Below are 19280 nucleotides of genomic sequence, written 5' to 3' on the forward strand. Positions count from 1 at the left end.
TTCTGGGCTTAATCTCCATGATACGGTGAGGAGCTCAACAATCCAGAAGAGCCTTGGTGTAGAGATGCAGAGCCTCTGAATAGTCCCAGTTAAGGGGGTTAAGGCACCTTACAATGGCACCCCCTAGTCAGATCCCTGTAGAGCAGTATCAGAGATGTCCCACTGAACAGAGACCCTGGGACAGAGAAAAGACCTGTTGGAGATTATATATCCTACAGATGGCTGGGGAACGTCTGGGGATCCCCAGGAGTGGCTGGGATCTGTGGCTAGAGATACAGAAGTCTGAACTGACCTGTTGCCACTGCAACACACCAAGAAAAGTAAAAGTAAAATGAATGAATGAATGGACTTACCTTTATAGTAAAAGAGACAGTAGTTAGACAAAACAAACCATCTCCTCTTCCACAGCTTCAGCCCTGTACTGTCCTAGAGAGAGAGAAAGAGAGAGACACCAGGGCTTGTCTCAGCATCAAGACAGAGACTTTATACTGCAGGGTGGAAAAGAGTTTTGTGAAGCAGCCATGAGGAGGAATCTTTTGCACTTTTACAGTGTAGCTTAGTGTACTGTAGCACAAATATGAACACTGGTATTTATGCGCATTGTCAAAAACTGTAATGTTGTACACTCTCAGAAAAACGGTACCAATCTTTTACCTTAAATTTATATCTTTCATGTGGAAATGTGGATATAGTGACCTTTAAAATGATTTAATGTACATACAGTAATTTGATCATTGGGGCATCGGGTCATGAGCATTGATTTAGAACTGTGATTAGGTTTTTGATGGGATTTACTTTAGAGGTGAATAATAATAATAATAATAATAATAATAATAATAATAATAATAATAATAACAATATTTGTACTCACTCTTTTATAAAGCCAGCCTCTGATTACTACTGCACAGTTCGGATCTCGCTGCACTGAGCGAGACCTTTTACAGAACGATTGCAGTTTCTTGTCAACCTACACACACACACACACACACACACACACACACACACAGTTTTTCTGTTTTGTTCTCATTAGGACAGATAGACACATGTGTGTGTGTGTGTGTGTGTGTTTGATGAACACACCTTGTCTCTGGTTGATGAAACTGTAACCACGCTGGAGGCTTGACTCACTCTGTCCTGTTCCATCATCCTGCAGATAGACACATACATACAGACAGACATACAGACAGACGGAGGAGGAAGAGAGAGAGAAAACACAAATTATTAAATGAGCTCTTGCCCTGTAATGATTTAAGAATATGTACATTGTGTCCAGAGTGAAAGCAGGGACTCCAGCAAGACTAGCTATGACATCATAACTAAAAGGCAGCCTCTAGATCTGCTCCTTTACCTAAGAAAAAAACTATTCACAAAAAGCTTGAGTAAACAAATACGTTTTAAGCCTAGACTTAAACACTGAGACTGTGTCTGAGTCCCGAACACTAATTGGAAGACTGTTCCATAACTGTGGGGCTCTATAAGAGAAAGCTTTTCCCCCTTCTGTAGCCTTTGCTATTCCAGGTACCAACAAATAGCCTGCACCTTTTGACGGAAGTAGGCATGGCGAGACCAAAAAGGTATTTTTTAAAAGACCAAAAGTTCGTTCAGGTTCTGTGGCACGAGACCATTCAGTGCTTTATAGGTCAATAATAGTATTTTATCATCAATGTGAAATTTTACTGGGAGCCTGTAGGTACCTAATCTGCCACCAACCATAATAGGCACCACCATTCCTGCATCTTATGGGAACAAAGGGGAAAGTGATTCTAACTGAGACCCCCTGGGATAAAAGCCCCCCAAGGGACAGTTTCTCTCTTTCTATTACTCACTCAGGTCCAGCACCTTCGTGAATGAATGAAAAGAGACATCTCCAGAAACACTTTTTTTGGCGGAAAAGCCAATGGTATTTGTGTGCACTTGGGCCCTATAAGCAGTATGATTATATTACACTCAACCAAAAAGCGGTCATCTTTCCTTTCTTATTACTTTATTTTCATCTACTTGTTTAACCCACCAAATGCTTCCAGAAGGGGGTTGCGAGCAACTCACTAAGTGTCCAGAGCCTTCAGTGCACTTCAAATCAAGATCTCCACACATAGATTCACAAGAATCCCGTCAGGATGAATCATTCCTCAGATCGCAATTCATCTCAGAGCAGCTCAGTGGTTAAGATGTTGAACTTCTGATCAGAAGGTCATGTCATCAAATCCCAACACCGCAGGTTGCTACTGCTGGGACCTTCAGCAAGGCCCTTAACCTTTAACTGCTCAGCTGTATGAATGAGATAAATGTAAGTTGCTCTGTATAAGAGCATCTGCCAAATGCCATAAATGTTAATGTAAATGTTAAAGTGCTTTATTATTTGGTAACCTGAATCCAACCTTATTGTATGATGTTCCTTATGATATCTATATAAAACCCATTAGGTCTATATAAAGTGCCTCTTTGATCTTAGTTTCTCTTTCTTCACTCGCATCTTTGTGAGCTCATTTGTATACAATCTTATACTAACACTGTCACGATCTCCCCTTCTGGCAGCGCGCTTGGAGCTACGTGCACGAGTGCTCAGCGAGTGCATGCTCTTCGATTTTTGACAACCATGACATTGTTTACTGTGGACACGTGCATTTGTTTTGTTTCTGTTCTGTCTCCTCCCTGTTCTGTCGTTGGTTGTGGTTCGAGGATGTGTCTTCAGTGTTTTCAGCTGTCAGCACTCAATTCTGATTTTGTTTGCTATATATACCGTGCGCCTCCCAGTACACAATGCGGAGTATTAGAAATAGTTAATGAAAGGAAATTCTCTTATATAATGTACTTCTCTTATATTATGAACTGCTATCAAATACCTGTGATGAATGTATTCATTTAATTACCTCTTTGAATAAGCTGATCAACTGCCATCCTTTATTATAGCTGACACATGTATTTTCTATATCTTGAAAAGACTTATTTTCGTAGTGTGCTGTGTGTTTTGTCTAAATCTCTCTAGCACCTGCACAAGCAGAAACCCGCCTACTACGCAATGCTGTTATCAATGTGTATAAATACTGTTTTAGACTAAATAAACTGGATGTCTCTGTGAACAGCATTGTGTCAGTGTGTGTTCATTTAGACTCTCCAGGCGCCTGAACGCTTTGTGGTAAATCACACTTTCTTGCTCATAGCACAGAACTAAGAGTTAAAAGAAATAAAAGGCTGTAAGGCTGACAGAGGACTGAAGGACATAATCTGAGATTATTTAAATCTAACAGATAATATAGTTTTATGCGTTGTCTATGTTATGCTCCTTGATAAATTTAGTTAGGTTAAACTATAGTTAATTTAGTCCACGCTGGTTTTTCCGCTCCCAGTTCATAGTTCGAGTTCAAATTTCTTGTTTTGTGTTGTGACCCTGTTTTCTGTGACCACGACTCTGATTCCTTCTTTTCCCCGTTTATGCCTGTTTGCCAATCGCCCGACCCTTTGCCTGTCTTAACTAAGTTTTTGGATTACGACTGGATTTGTCTGCCTGCCCTTAAATAAATACGTCTTTACCTGCACCTGCTTCCGTACTCTACTCCCTTAGGTCCCGCGATGTGACAAACACCACTAGTTTTCTGTTGGATCTCTGCCTTAAGTTTAGTTTATCACACTCAGAGACAATAATGTTTGTCCTTGAGCAGTGTTATTTTAACTCTGTAGTGATTTTGTAGATAACATAATAAGCACATCACACTGCTCTTAACCTATCTCTTAATCTCGTTTGAAAAATGGGATCAATTAATTGGAGCTAGAGCTCCTTATAAACACATAACAAGTTTCAGTAAAATTAGTCTGAAACGCCTATCCAAGGCATACCCAAAGTAAAATTAAAGCTGTTCTTGAACCATTTGGAGTGCATGAATGTTTTTTTTTTTTTTTTTTGAAAGGGGACACTCTGACGTTTTGTTCCCAGAAGTCAGAATCACTGTAAGTGCTACTGGTATTGAGTAATAGAGGTTTGAACACACTGAAACAGAAAGGTTTTTTTCTGCCTGATTTATTTATTTATTTATTTATTATTTTTGCATACAGAGGCCTGGAGATGTCTACAGGTAGGAGCTATTAGCTGGTAAACACAACTGGACCACAGCATGAAGCCGTTCCTAGTCTGAGTTCAAACTTTATAACAATACCAAATAAACCTTTGTGCACTTTTATGCACTCTTGAGATTTACACAGGGACTTAAGTTGAAGTGCTGGAACACACCCGTGAAGCAAGATGTCATTCTTTTCAGCAGTTCACTGGCTACACATTGGTCCAGTCATCTCCACAGGTGCCATTACACAGCTCGCTCTGTTCATGTAGGAAAAGGGGAATGAGCTTGCTGAAGCACAGACTATCATTGAATTTTGAAGGCAGTACATGGAATCTCCTATTGGTTCAAATGAGGTGTCATTCAGTAGGTCTCAGCCCAGGGGTCATTATGAGCTCTGGCATTTAGATGTGTTCACTCATGCACTGTGTAGATATGGAGAACAATGAGGTCTTCTGAGATGATTTGGAACGAAGCACCAGCAGTTCTTGTGGATTTATTGATATAAAATTTGCTTTGGACTAAATATTTTTATATAATTGAATTGTTTGGACCTTTGGCAGTGTAACAAGACTGTTTTTGTCAGGATGTTATGATTCAGTGGCGTGCTATCTGGCTTCATAGGTGAGTTGGCTCCTTTGTTCCTTTGTTTGTATGCTGGTGGTCTGACAAAGATGCTGATTGTAGCTGCTGTTGTGATTATATCTTTAAACAGTTTATATCAGTCGAATCACAGGATTCTTAGCTTTCGAACGGTATATTGCATGAGTATATATGTACCACGTACAGCTATGTAAATGGCAAAGTTCTCCTAATAACGTTGCATAAAAGACGATAAATTTCTTCTGACCCACGGGCGTGGCATGGAAACCTCCTTCTGTGTGTGTGGACACACAGACATCTTAACACTCACTTTGTTCTCGAACCAAGTGTGAGTATGCCCTTTGTTCATGCATGGTAACATACCAATGCAATGCGCACACTCGCATTCCAACACACAAACAAACAAATCTACTCATTCAAAACATCCACTACCATTTTTCTTGTAATTTGTGTTTGCTAACTTATGTCCAGTAAATGTTATTCTGTTGAACCAATTGCAGTTTTTGGTGTAGCTCAGATCAAAGCTGAAAGCAAGCTACTAAGTAAGAACACCAAACCTTCAGATAACTTTATATGTAAGTGTCTGTTATTGTTCTTAATTTATAGTTATTTATAATAATTTATTTAAGGCAATTGATACTATTAAAAGTAATTAATAATAATGTGATTAGTGTTAGTTAGATTACTAATAACTAAAGCCTTGAATATTAATATCTAAGCAATTGTATGAGCATGATTACTTAAAGAAACATACAACTATTCTTGAGTGATAAGGACCTACAAGCCAATGCAGTGTGGATAAGATCGGGGTGATGTGGTCATATCTTCTGGTTCTAGAAAGGACTCTAGCAGCTGCATTCTGGACTAACTGGAGTTTGTTTATGCTCCTACTGGAACATCCAGACAGTAAGGCGTAACAGTAATCTAGTCTAGAAGTGACGAAAGCATGAACTAATATTTCTGCCTTGTGTAGTGACATTATATTTCTTATCTTAGAAATATTTCTGAAATGAAAGTAAAAAGTAGTGGGCCTAAACCAGATCCTTGTGGAACACCAAACTTTACCTCAGTATGCATAGAGAAGTCTCCATTTACATCTACGAACTGATAACAATCGGTCTAATAAGACCTGAGACAGGAGAGGACTGTTCCCTTAATGCCAACAACATTTTCTAATATATCAAGGAGAATAGTATGATCTATAGTATCAAAAGCTGCACTAAGGTCAAGCAACACAAACAAGGAGACACAACCCTGATCAGAGGTAAGTAGTAGGTCATTTGATACTTTAACCAGCACTGTCTCTGACAGGGGTCGAGGTCAGGTTTTTTTAATCAGGGGTTTGATAACTGCTAGTAGTAAATAGCTGGTGGAAAGTGGTGGCTTGGTGGTTAAGGCGCTGGGTTAATGATCAGAAGCTCGGGGTTCAAGCCCCAGCACTGCCAAGCTGCCACTGTTGGGCCCTTGAGCAAGGCCCTTAACCCTCTCTGCTCCAGGTGTGTCATGGCTGACCCTGCACTCTGACCCCAACTTCATAACATGCTGGGATATGCAAAGAAAAGAATTTCACATATGTACAGTATATGTGATCAGTAAAGACTCATTATAATTAGTTTAAATGATTTAGGTACATAGCCAGTGCTAAGGGAAGAATTGGTTATTTGTAGAAGAAGTTCGATTGATTCTGGTAGTATCTGTTTGAAGAAACATGTAAGTAAGGTGTCTAGTACACAAGGTGATGATTGTGATGAGGAAATTAGTGAAACTAGTTTGTGAAACTTTCTAATCACTGATCTGATGTGGTTATATTGTCATCTACATCATGAGTTATCAAATTGTTGACTTTAAGTAATAGTCTGAATTTTTTGCCTGATATTTTATATTGTTTCCATTGAAAAAAAGTCATATAGTCATTGCTACTACATACTGGTGGTGTGCATCCTTCATTGTGGTCTTATTCCTGGAGAAAGTTGATCAAGCAGCACTAAGAGCCCTTCTGTAGCTAAGAATGCTCTCCTTCCATGCTGTTTGAAATACTACCAATTTAGTTTGATGCCATTGATGTTCTAATTTTTGAGTGGTCTGTTTTAAGGTGCGTGTGTGATTGTTGTACCAAGGAGCTAGTTTTTTTTTCCTCTCCAATGTTTTTCTTTGAATTCTTGCTAATTCTTGCTTATCTAGAGTGTAGTGGATTATTGACTCAAAGTATTCAGCCGCCTTATCAAGTTCTGTGAGGTCAGACAGTGATCCAATCAAGGCTGATAACTCAGAGATTTTCGTTAAAACTATGTACAGTAGCTGACATGAATGTATATTTGGCAGGGTAGCATGACAAAGTGCATATTTTATGACTAAGACACATTTTAAACGAGATTTGATAATAATCTGAGATAGCTTCAGACTGCGGAAATGTGACTATATTTTATACGTTTATTCTGACTGTCAGTACTAGATAAAGAGTGTGACCACCATTATGAGTGGGTCCGATTACATTCTGATTGACCCCTACTGAATCTAGAATGAACACATCTGCTTTTCTCAGAGGGTCTTCCGGGTTCTCAAAATGAATATTAAAGTCACCAACAATTAAAGCTTTGTCTAGAGAAACAACCAGGTTTGAGATAAAAATCCGCAAATTCACCAAGGAATTCAGAATATGGCCCTGGGGTCTGTAAATAATAATTAGAGGAATCGACTCGGTAGACTTAGTTGTGTGACTACGTATTTCATTTTATTATGAAGTGGAAAATATAAAATAAATGTCAAATTCATGTCCAGATTTTAGTTTTATGCTTAGCATATGGATATAATTAACTACAACACCTCCTCCTTTGGCAGTTACACAAGGGTGGTGTGATGTATTGTTTCCAGGACGATGAAGAGTTTGTGTGTGAGGGGTGTGTGAGGTCATCCACAATGCTGGTGGATTTGCGGATGTAGCATGTGGTGTAAATGTCTATGATGGAGGGAAGAGAGACACTGATGATCTTTTCAGCTGTCCTCAATATCTGCTTCAGGGTCTTGTGATCCGATACTGTGCAATTTCCAAACCAGACAGTAATGCAGCTGCTCAGTGGTTCTTCTGTAGAACGTGGTGAGGATGGGAGATGGGAGAAGGGCTTTTTTCAGCCTTCTCAGACAGTAGAGGCGCTGCTGGTCTTTCTTGGCTATGGAGCTGAAGTTGAAGGACAAGGACAAGGTGAGGTTCTCCACTGGGTGAACACCAAAGAATTAAGTTCATCTTGACGATCTCCATGGAGGAGCCATCGATGTTCAATAGAGAGTGGTTGCTCTGTGCTCTCCTGAAGTCAACAACCATCTCTTTTGTTTTGTTCACGTTCAGAGACAGGTTGTTGGCTCTGCACCAGTCCGTTAGCTGCTGCACCTCCTCTCTGTATGCTGACTCGTCATTCTTGCTGATGAGACCCACCACAGTCGTTTCATCGGCAAACTTGATGATGTAATTGGAGTTCTGCATTGCTGCACAGTCATGAGACAGCAGAGTGAACAGCAGTGGACATGGCACCATTTGTTTGAACCCACCCATTTATTCAAGTGATCAAAAAAGTGGAACATGTGACTATTAGGTGTTTCTTGTTACCCAGGTGTGCCCTGTTAGATTGAATGTTTAAATAATTAATGGCTCTTAATGACTGACTCTTGGTTTGAGCCCCTGAGTGGCCTGAGTTGCCTGTGAAGACTGCATTTGTTGTGAAAAAGAATTAAAGTACATGAAGACCAGAGACCTGTCTATGGGAGAAAAACGTCGGGGTTACGCATGTAACCCTGTTCCCTGAGAATGGAACGAGACGTTGCATTTAGCATAACAGTATGGGAAATGCCTTGCGCACATGACCGGTATCTGAAGCTTGTGTAAAATCATGCCTCTACTTATAGGCCTGCCATGATCAGGTGACGTGGCAATTAAGCGCGTCACATGATAAATATATGGCACCTGTGAACCACACCGCCAGCCTCTATTATCTGAAGCAAAGACGCAATTCACAGGCCTGCCCTGGTATGACAGAGCTATGCAATGTCTCGTTCCATTCTCAGGGAACAGGGTTACATTCGTAACCCCGACGTTCCCTTTCAAAGGGAACCTTGACGTTGCATTTAGCATAACAGTATGGGAATGGGAATACCCACTCCGTCATACCGAGGGTACGGCCTGTTCAAAAAAACCCAAGCCCAAGGGTCCCTGCGCCTCGTAAGCCATAGAGATTGCTTCCACTATCCAATTAGAGATGTGCTGCTTTGACACAGCATCACCTTTACTGTTGCCGCCAAAGCAGACTAGCAGCTGCGCCGACTTACGCCACTGGCCGGAGCGGTGGACGTAAGTACAGAGAGCCCTTACTGGACACAGCAGGTGCATCCTCTCTTGTTCCGGTGTGAGGAATGGAGGAGGGCAGAAAGCCTGCAACACCAAAGGGTGGGCAGCCGATGTAGGCACTTTAGGAATATAATCCGGCCTAGGATACAGGAAGGCCTTGGCTAATCCAGGGGCAAAGTCAAGGCAGGAAGGGGCAACAGAGAGAGCTTGTAGACCTCCCACTCGCTTGAGAGATGTCAGGGCCAGAAGAAGAGCTACCTTTAGAGTCAGAAGCTTCTCAGAGGCTGATTCTAAGGGCTCAAATGAGGCCACTGACAGACCTTCCAGGACCACAGAAAGGTCCCAGGAAGGTATGCGCGGCCTGCAGATGGGCCTCAGCCATCTGACACCACGCATGAACCTCGAAGTTAGAGGATGTTGCCCCACAGAGGCTCCATCAACCGGGGCATGGCTGGCTGAAACAGCGGCCACGTAACCCAGATTGTAGAAGGAGCCAACCCGGCTGAGAAACGTTCTTGTAAGAACTCCAGGACTGTAGCTGTTGCACAGTTCACTGGGTCTAGCTGACATTCCTCACACCACAAGACAAAAAGTCGCCACTTGAGCGCATACAATTTCCTTGTGGATGGTGCTCTAGTGTTTAACATGGTCTCTGCAACCTCGGTTGTGAGACCAGAACCTATGAGCTGGTGCCCCTCAGGAGCCAGACCCACAGTTTCCATAGTTCTGGCCGAGGGTGGTAAATCAACCCTCCGGCTTGAGACAGTAGATCCCTGTGGATGGGAATCTCCCAAGGAGTACCGTCGAGCAGGGAAATTATCTCCGAGAACCATATTCGAGCTGGCCAATAAGGTGCTACTAGCAGCAGACGTAGACGGTCTTGGCGAACTCTCGCTAGAACTTGTGGGAGCAGAGCAATCGGGGGAAAAGCATACAGACGTGACCTCGGCCACGTGTGCACCATGGCATTCAGCCCCAATGGTACGGGAGGAGTGAGGGCGAACCACAGTGGGCAGTGTGTTGTCTCCTCAGAGGCGAACACATCCACTTCCGCTTGTCCTTTGCAACCTGTGAAGCTCTGGTGAACTCCATGCCCAAGAGGGTTAAGGCAGTGCTGGAAAATAATGGTGGCCACACAAAATATTCACACTTTGGGCCCAATTTGGACATTTTCACTTAGGGGTGTACTCACTTTTGTTGCCAGCGGTTTAGAAATTAATGGCTGTGTGTTGAGGAGACATCAAATTTACACTGTTACACAAGCTGTACACTCACTACTTTACATTGTAGCAAAGTGTCATTTCTTCAGTGTTGTTACATGAAAAGATATAATCAAATATTTACAAAAATGTGAGGGGTGTACTCACTTTTGTGAGATACTGTATATATGTATATGTGTGTATATGTTCTGGGGAAAATGCAAGGAAAAGTACGTAGGCAAGAGAAAGAGTTACAGTTATCTTACTGTTGGACCATTAGGCTTGAAAATTGTGTTTTAAGACGTGTAAGATTTCACAAGTGAAACTGGAGCCTTAGTTATCAGGTGCTTAAGAACACTGGTTTTAGGAAGTGAAAAGGATATTTTTCATCTATTTTTGTATTTTTGTGTGTGTTTAAATAAAGTACCTATTTACGGACTTCTGCTAGAAATAACTTCTCCTACATTATAGATACAAGAAAAGGTCATTGTGAACCTTGTCTCTAAAACTTTAATTTACTTCTATACTTATCTGTTCCTATACTGTTGCTTGAAGTAAAATAAAACAAAAATAGTTTATTTGGCACTTTTATGAGTAGTTATTCTAATAAATAAATAAACAATTTATAGTGCTGTGAAAAAGTATTCTGTTTTGTGTACTAATCTTGTACTAATTTTTTTCAGAAATTAAAACAAAACAAAAAGATAAAACAAAGGTAACCTGAGTAAACACAAAATACAGTTTTTAAATGATAATATTATTTATTGTTATTTGGGTAACTTTTTTGAAGCAAAAGCTTATCCAATACCAACTGGGCCTGTGTGAAAATGTATTTGCCCCCATAATTACTAAGTCCCCAAATCTATGAAAGTGCATTGATAATGGGGTTCAGCTGGACTAGGGTTAGGGTTAGAACTTTTATAGAACTTTTTTTATAGGACTTTTTCTGCAGTATGAAGTTGGTTAAAAGATCCTACCCAGTAACACACTACACCAAAGTTGAAAGAAATTTCAGAAATTATGAGGAAGAAGGAGATTGAAATACATCAGTCTGGGAAGGGTTACAAAGCTATTTCAAAGGCTCCGGGACTCCAAAGAACCACAGTGAGAACCGTTATCTCCAAATGGAAAACATCTGCACAGTAGTGAATCTTCTCAGAAGTGTCTGACCTTCCAAAATTCCTCCAAGAGCACAGCAACTACTCATCCAGGAAGTCACAAAAGAGTCAAGCACAACATCAAAGGAACTACAGGCCTCTCTCATCAATAAAGGTCAATGTTCATGACTCCACTATCAAAAAGACACTGCGCAAAAATGGCTCCATGGAAGAGTGGCAAGGTGAAAACCACTGCTAACCCAGAAGAACATTAAGGCTCGTCTGAATTTTGCCAAAACACACCTTGATGATCCTCAAACCTTTTGGGAGAATATTCTGTGGACTGATGAGTCTTAAGTGGACCTGTTTGGAAGACAGGAGTTCCATTACATCTGGCGTAAACCAAACACAGAATTCCACAAAAAGATCATCATACCTACAGTCAAGCATGGTGGAGGAAGAGTGATGGTGTGGAGATGCTCTGCTGCTTCAGGGTCTGGGCAACTTGCAGTAATTGAGGAAAACATGAATTCTGCTCTATAGCAAAAAATCCTAAAGGAGAATGTCCGGTCTTCAGTCCATAAGTTGAAACTCAAGCACAACTGGATTTTGCAGCAAGACAACGATCTAAAGTGTAGGAGTAAATCCTAGTCCTACAAGTAAGTGAAAGACTGATCTCCAGTTATCAGAAGAGTTCTGTTGCAGTTATTTCTGCTAAAGGTGGCACAACCAGATTTTAAGTGTATGGGGGTAAAGTAAGATGTCATTATTTAACCTGTAGTTCATTGGAATGCCAAGACCATCTCCGATTTCTGTTGAAATGTACTTCTAGCTAAAATCCCTAAAATAGAGATCCACTAAAACTGCACTGGGCAAATGAAATGGACTGATCATCCACTCCTCACTCTGTGCACAGAGTTTTCCGCAAAGCTGCATGGGCCAAATCTTCAAACAAGGCAATCAATCTTTAAATGTGCACGATTTTACTTTACATTCTGTCTGTGTCACCTGTCTGCATCTTGTGAGCCGCAAAATCAGTAATTACTCTCACAATTATACTGATATGACAGACAACATGTGATATATAAGCTGATATTACACTTTTCTACCACTAGGGATTCTTGCATATGCATGGTCAGGAGTGTGTGAAAATATACACCCACCCTCACGCAGTTTGCCTAAAAAGTTTGGGAACCCATGAGTTAAACATTTACAATGTTTATGTTTATACAAGATGAGAATGTGCAAATGTTTGACAAACTATTGTGATGCTGGTGACTCTAATCTGTAGCTTATCTTCTGGTCTTGATATTCACCCATGTCCACAAGAATCACAACTGAAAGTATACTATCTTAGGCAGTTAGTATCTAGCACTTGTTGAAAGTATCTAGCACTCATTGCCAAAACATGGATAGAAAGAGAAAAGCCATGGCCAGCAGTGCAGAGAAGGTATGCCAAAGAAGAAAAAGGCTTTGCTGGCTGATGCTGCACAATATTCTAAAATAAGGGCTTTATTTAAGCAGTCTTCAGGTGGTTATGAGGCAGAAGCCTCCAAGTGGAGAGAGCAGGGAGTAGGTGCTTTGTCATGCTTACATGCTATTTGCTGTGAACTAGCTAAATTAACTAACTAAAGACCAAAATGTTTTTGTTACCTTTGGGAGAGTCTTGCCGTGCTGCAGGTTTGACCATTTCCAAGCTTTAACTAGTCTGACTCAGTGCACAAATGTTTGGAGAAGTTTATGCTAAATCTGTGTTAAAAAATTATCATCAACTTCGACTGTAAATGGGTAAAATAGACATGTAAATGTAATCATTTTCTTCTAGACTACTCATCAGATTGTTTTCACATTATAGCCTATAAAGCATATAATATTTGATAGCCAGCCCTGCAATTAAAATAGATTTGTTAAATAATCAATTAAAATAGTTCATTGTTAATAATTGTAAATAATTAATTGATCAAGAAACATGTTGTGTCAGTTCGAATGAGGTGTATCAAACTGGGGCCACTTGACAGCAAATTCCCGGGCTGCTTTTTGTTGCCAGTCCAGCCCTGCCTTCAACAGGTGCTCTAATGTTCCCTAAAGTGGCATAAACTTAAATAAACAAATTAACACAGTCGTGAAAGGCACTGAATAACACACACACACACACACGTTTCAGTTCTGACCTGCTGGGAGAAGCTCCTCTGTGCTCACATTTAACCATTCCTGTGAACACACAAACACACACACAGACACTGGAGTGACAAGTGACAGGTGGTTACCATGGGAATGTGGGTGGAGTCAGAGGACTGAGTGCTATGTTAGGGAAGGCACTCTCTCTCTCTCACTCACACACACACACACACACACACACACACACACACACATGACATGGACACACTCAAATTCTCAACTTCCGATTTCAACTAGAATCTCACACTCTCACTCTCCAACACACACACACACACACACACACACACACACACACACACACACACAGTGATACTGTTAAATTGTTAAATTGTTAAACTATACATTTATAACATTATTAAATTATAGCGCTGTTCAATTCTGGATTCTGATTGGTCAGAAAGTGTTCAATAATTTTCTTTAGCGGGGTCTGACATCACCTGCAGCGGATAGGCTGATTATATTCAGATTATTTCCAGAGTTTGTAATTGCATGCACTGTACAGTGGTGTGTGCGGAACAGGGATGGTTGCTATGTTACAGGTCTGCTGTGAATTGTAGATGTGTGAAACTTTTAAGTAGTATGCTATAGACCAGTTCCGTATTACTTTTTGCAAATTCTTGTGGACCAGATGAAATGAGGCAATGGGCCAAAGGAAACGAGGAAGCAGACAGAATGAAACAAAGAAGCGGGACGAATGAAACGAGGCAGAGGGCCCCTTTTTTCTCCACACAGAAGAATCTGTCAAAAGTTGATGAGGTTGAGGAATGGATATATTCCTGCTGCAGAGCCTCCTCGATACTGTATATTAATTTATGGCTTGGTTTTCTTTTGTTGACAAGAGGTATATGCGGTTGCAAGGTTGTGTGGTTCCAGCCAGGAGCTCAATGGTGCAATCATATGGGCATTGAGGTGGTAATCCACTGGCTTTGGCTTTGCTGAACACCTGCTTGAACTCATGGTACTCTTGGGTCCAAATATCCATTCAGAGTCTCAGGGCTTGCTATGGTCATGAAAGTGACAATACAGTGACCAGCATGTGATTTCCTTTTCTTTCCATGAAATCTGTGGGTTTGTAAATGACCTACTACTAACCTCTTTTCAGGGTTGTGTCTCCTTATGTGTGTTGCTTGACCTTAGTGCAGCTTTTGATACTATAGATCATACTATTCTCCTTGATAGATTAGAAAATGTTGTTGGCATTAAGGGAACAGTCCTCTCCTGGCTCAGGTCTTATTTGACCGATCTTTATCAGTTCGTGGATGTAAATGAAGACTTCTCTATGCATACTGAGGTAAACTTTGGTGTTCCACAAGGTTCTGTTTTAGGCCCACTGCTTTTTACTTTATATATGCTACCTCTAGGTCAAATTATTCGTAAACATGGAATTAGCTTCCACTGTTATGCTGATGATACACAGCTGTATGTTTCAGTAAAGCCAGAGGAAACACAGCAGCTTAGTAAAGTTGAGGAATGTGTAAAGGACATTAGACGTTGGATGCTAACTAACTTCCTTTTACTTAATTCTGATAAGACAGAAGTACTTGTACTAGGACCATGTGTAGCTAGAAGTAATCTTTCTGATCTCACAGTAACTCTGGATGGACTTTCTGTTTCATCATGTACAGCAGTAAAAGACCTTGGAGTGATTATTGACTCCAGCCTATCATTTGATGCTCATGTAGATAATATTACTAGGATAGCCTTCTTTCATCTCAGAAATATTTCTAAGATAAGAAATATATTGTCACTACATGATGCAGAAATATTAGTTCATGCTTTCGTCACCTCTAGACTAGATTACTGTAAAGTCTTACTGTCTGGATGTTCCAGTAGGAACATAAACAAACTCCAGTTAGTCCAGAATGCAGCTGCTAGAGTCCTAAATAGACCCAGAAGATACGACCACATCACCCCGATCTTATCCACACTGCATTGGCTCCCAGTGAAATTTCACATTGATTATAAAATACTACTACTGACCTATAAAGCACTGAATGGTGCTTTCACACCTTTACTTAGGTGTGTTGATGGTGGAGTGGCTGGCCACCTTGTGTCCCAGGGAGCCCTCATGTCTGTATTATCTTCTGGCTCTCCTTTTAGTTATGCTGTCCTAGCTAGTCTTGCAGGTGTCCCTGCTTTCACTCATGCAAAGTACATTGTCCTTAACCATTACAGGACAATAACCATACCTAATATTCTCTGTTACTTCTCTCTTCCCCTTCCCTCTCTCCATCTCTCTTTATCTCTCTCTCTCTCTGTCAACTCCTGCAATACCAGTGATCCTTACTCCTTCTGCATTCTGAACCTGCCTGATCCATTCTCATGTCCAACTTCTGTTTGGCGTTTTCATCACCTGAAAATCACTCGCTGCTGCTGCTGAAGGCCCCACATGGACAGCCTAAAGATCACTATGAGATTACTGTGGATGGTACCACTTAGAAATCATAAAGATGGTTGTGGATGTTCTTCCTTGGATAGCCATAGGACTGCAAATGCTGATGATAGTTTGCACTCAAGTCTCCATCATTGAACAGAATTTGCCCTATTTGACTATATAGTATACAATTATAGAAGTGAAATTATTTATAATCGTACTATCCAATGTCACCCAGATGAGGATAAGTTCTCTTTTGAGTCTGGTTCCTCTCAAGGTTTCTTCGTCATGTGGCCTCAGAGAGTTTTTCATCTTCACTGCCACCTCTGGCTGGCTCATAAGGGATACAATTATAAATGTAAAATTTATACCCATGTTTCTGTAAAGCTGCTTTGTGACCATTGATAAAAGATGGGAGACACAAATACAAACAGCACATCCAAGGTCATTTTGAGAACAGCAACACCCGTAGCACGTGGAAGAAAATTAAAGCCATCACTGACTTCAAGGGTAATCCCTCACAAATCAGTTTCCTGAATAATTTTTTGCTGGCTTTGATGACCAAAGCAACAGAGTTGGAGCCCACCCTTAACCAACAAAGGACAAGCAAGCACTCTCCTTACAGCGTCATCAAGTGAGAGCCACCCTGAGGAAGGTTGACATCCACAGAGCTGCAGAACCTGACAGGGTCCCTGACCGCACACTCAGAATATGTGCTGACCAGTTAGTGGGTTCTCAAACATCTTCAACCTCTCATTACAGATTGCCACGGTTCACACCTGTCTCAAGTCCACCACTATCATTCTGGTGCCCAAAAGATCTGTGGTGGATTGCCTCAATGACTACCACCCAATTGCCTTACCCCCATTATCATGAAGTACTTTGAGAAACTTATTCTGTCACACATCAAAACCATCATCCCCAAGGATCTGGAGTCTAGAGTCTAATTGTTTGGCTGCTCTAAATGTGTTAAGGCTGTGTGAAATTACACTTCACACAGCCTTAACACATTTAGAGCAGCCAAACAATTATGTAAGGATGCTATTCATTGATTTTAGTTCTGCTTTAATTCTATCAATTCTAACAAACGCATATGCAATCTAAGTGACCTGGACCTAGACGCAGCACTCTGATCATGATTCCTGGACATGGATCAATCTATTCTTCCAACTGCATAGTAAAGTTTGTTGATGACACAACCATAGTGGGACTATGTGATAATGAGGAAACAGCCTACAGGGAGGAGGTACAACATCTAATTCAATGGTGATTGGACAATAATTTGATCCTGAACACCACAAGAACCAAGGAGATCATTGTAGACTTAAGGAGATAGAGGAAGACCACCCAACTCCATCTGCATATAAATGGAGAGGAAGTGGAGAGTGTGAATGACATCAGGTTCCTTGGAGTGTACATGATCTCACATGGTCTGTCAACACCTCTCACCTGGTGAAGAAATCACAACAAAGGCTATTCTTCCTGCGGAAACTCAAACAGGCCAGACTACCTACACAGCTCCTTGTAAATTTCTACCATAGCACCATGTAGAGCATACTCACATACAGTATCACTGTGTGGTATGATAGCTGCACCGCAAAGACTTGTCGAGTAGTTAAATCCGCACAGCGCATCACAGGCACTGAGCTCTCGAACCTGGACACTCTATATGCTAGCCAATTGCAAACAAAGACCAGCAACATCAGCAAAGACCCCGTTCACACAGGGCAGAGAATGTTTGCTCCCTTACCATCTGGAAAGAGGTACAGGGCCATCAATTCACACACAAACAGAATGAAGTGCAGCCCCCCCTTCCCAAATCATCCCAGTAATTCCCCAGCCCTTTACAGCTGTTAAGGACCATCTGACACTACCCTTACCCTTTGTTGCTTTGCTGCTACATGCACCATAGTGTCACTTGTCACGTCATACAGTGGGCAATATATCGCTAACGGCTTTATACTATGTGCAATAAATACATCTCAGAACACTTTTCAATAATCAAGGCATCACATTTATGTGCAGTTTTGTATATATTTACAGTGTGCACTGTTTATTTATTCTTAATTCTTTTGTTTAACTTCCTAATTTAAATTCCTGTCACAGTGTTATGTTTAAATGCTCTTATTGCTGTCTGAGTTGCCAAACTAGATTTCGTTCTATTGTATATGATGACAATAAAGTACCTTAGATTAAAAGCCCTATATAATAAAATTTTATAAAATTAAACGGAACTGAATTAACCCTAACCCACAGATATTAATGAAAAACTTATAAGCATAAATCTACAATATACTTCAGTTATATATCAGAGAAAATATACATAACTCGGTTTTAACAGTGTAATGATTCACTACTTCACTGTTATACAGCAGGTTTTCATGCCGAGCTCAGGAGACTCTACACAGCTACGCCATCATAAGCATTATGTTACTCTGACATAGCAAACACTCATAGAGTTACAAATGTTATGTAAATCAGCTCAGAAAGTGTCATTACACATCCTTATGTTTAAAGGATAAAGAAATGTGAAAAAATCTGAGGTAATATGTCTAAATTTAAACATTTATATTTAAATATGTACATAATATTTACATTAGATTAATAACAGAGCACTGAGTTTAGGTTGAAATTATAAACTGCTCATTCAACCTGCTGAAAACCTCTGCATGTAAACATAGACATGCTCACATTTTTATGTTATAAACAAACTGTGTGTGTGTGTGTGTGTGTGTGTGTGTGTGTGTGTGTGTGTTTTCAGTGGCATGCCGGGTGTAGGAGTGTGTGGGTGTTGAAGAATGTTTTCCCATTCAGTTCAGCAAAACTTTGTACACAGAATAAAAACAGATTAATGAAGCTGCTCCCTCGACCCTCCTCTGTCCTCACTAATCCCTACTTTCTACTCCCTATTCTTTACTCTTCAATCTTTTATCCTTTCTTCCTAATCCTGACTCCCTAAACCCTGTGTCATACACCTTCCATCCTAATACCAAATCCCTACTCTGTAATCTTTACTCCCCAAACGGTACTCCTGTAGAGCCATTTACACTTTGTAGTCCTCTAGCACAGAGTGTGTGAGATCAGAGGGACAGGTTCATTCTAATCTACCAGCTTCTTTGTAACGATTTAGAACTCCACATTGTTATGTCATTGAAACATTCTAGAACACCAAACTCGCACGCTCTCCAAATTTTATTCATACACTAGTCCCCAATGTCCTGCAAGTAGCAGACTACTATCTGTACCTTCTAGTGTAGGCCATTTTGCTCACTAACCTACTTCAGCGCATTGCGGAAATTCTTTTCTAGAATTTCTTTTTAGAAGATCCCGTGGAAATAAATAATAATTTTAGATCCTATTATTCAAACCTTTATAAACCTGAACATTACACCTCAATAGCAGAAATCAACACTTTTCTGAGGGGTATCACCCTTCAACAAC

The 19280-nt window shown here is 40.6% G+C and overlaps 1 protein-coding gene across 4 annotated transcripts in view; it reads right to left on the reverse strand.

The window, feature by feature from the left end:
• The window catches only part of si:ch211-234p6.5 (pleckstrin homology domain-containing family A member 4), a 44274-nt gene that overhangs the window by 22042 nt on the left and 2952 nt on the right, over positions 1-19280 (reverse strand). For 2 of the 4 annotated variants that reach the window (XM_053638095.1, XM_053638111.1), the window contains exons 2-4: positions 1081-1147; positions 872-967; positions 354-426 (exon numbers count right to left, since the gene is read on the reverse strand). In XM_053638095.1, coding sequence (XP_053494070.1) covers positions 354-426; positions 872-967; positions 1081-1147 — 236 coding nt within the window. Of the gene's footprint in view, positions 1-353; positions 427-871; positions 968-1080; positions 1148-4225; positions 4329-13458; positions 14832-19280 lie in introns of those variants that run through there. The other 2 variants (XM_053638102.1, XM_053638109.1) reach the window with 2 other exon arrangements.

This window comes from Ictalurus furcatus, chromosome 1 (assembly GCF_023375685.1).
Source record: "Ictalurus furcatus strain D&B chromosome 1, Billie_1.0, whole genome shotgun sequence".
Lineage (NCBI taxonomy): Eukaryota > Metazoa > Chordata > Actinopteri > Siluriformes > Ictaluridae > Ictalurus > Ictalurus furcatus.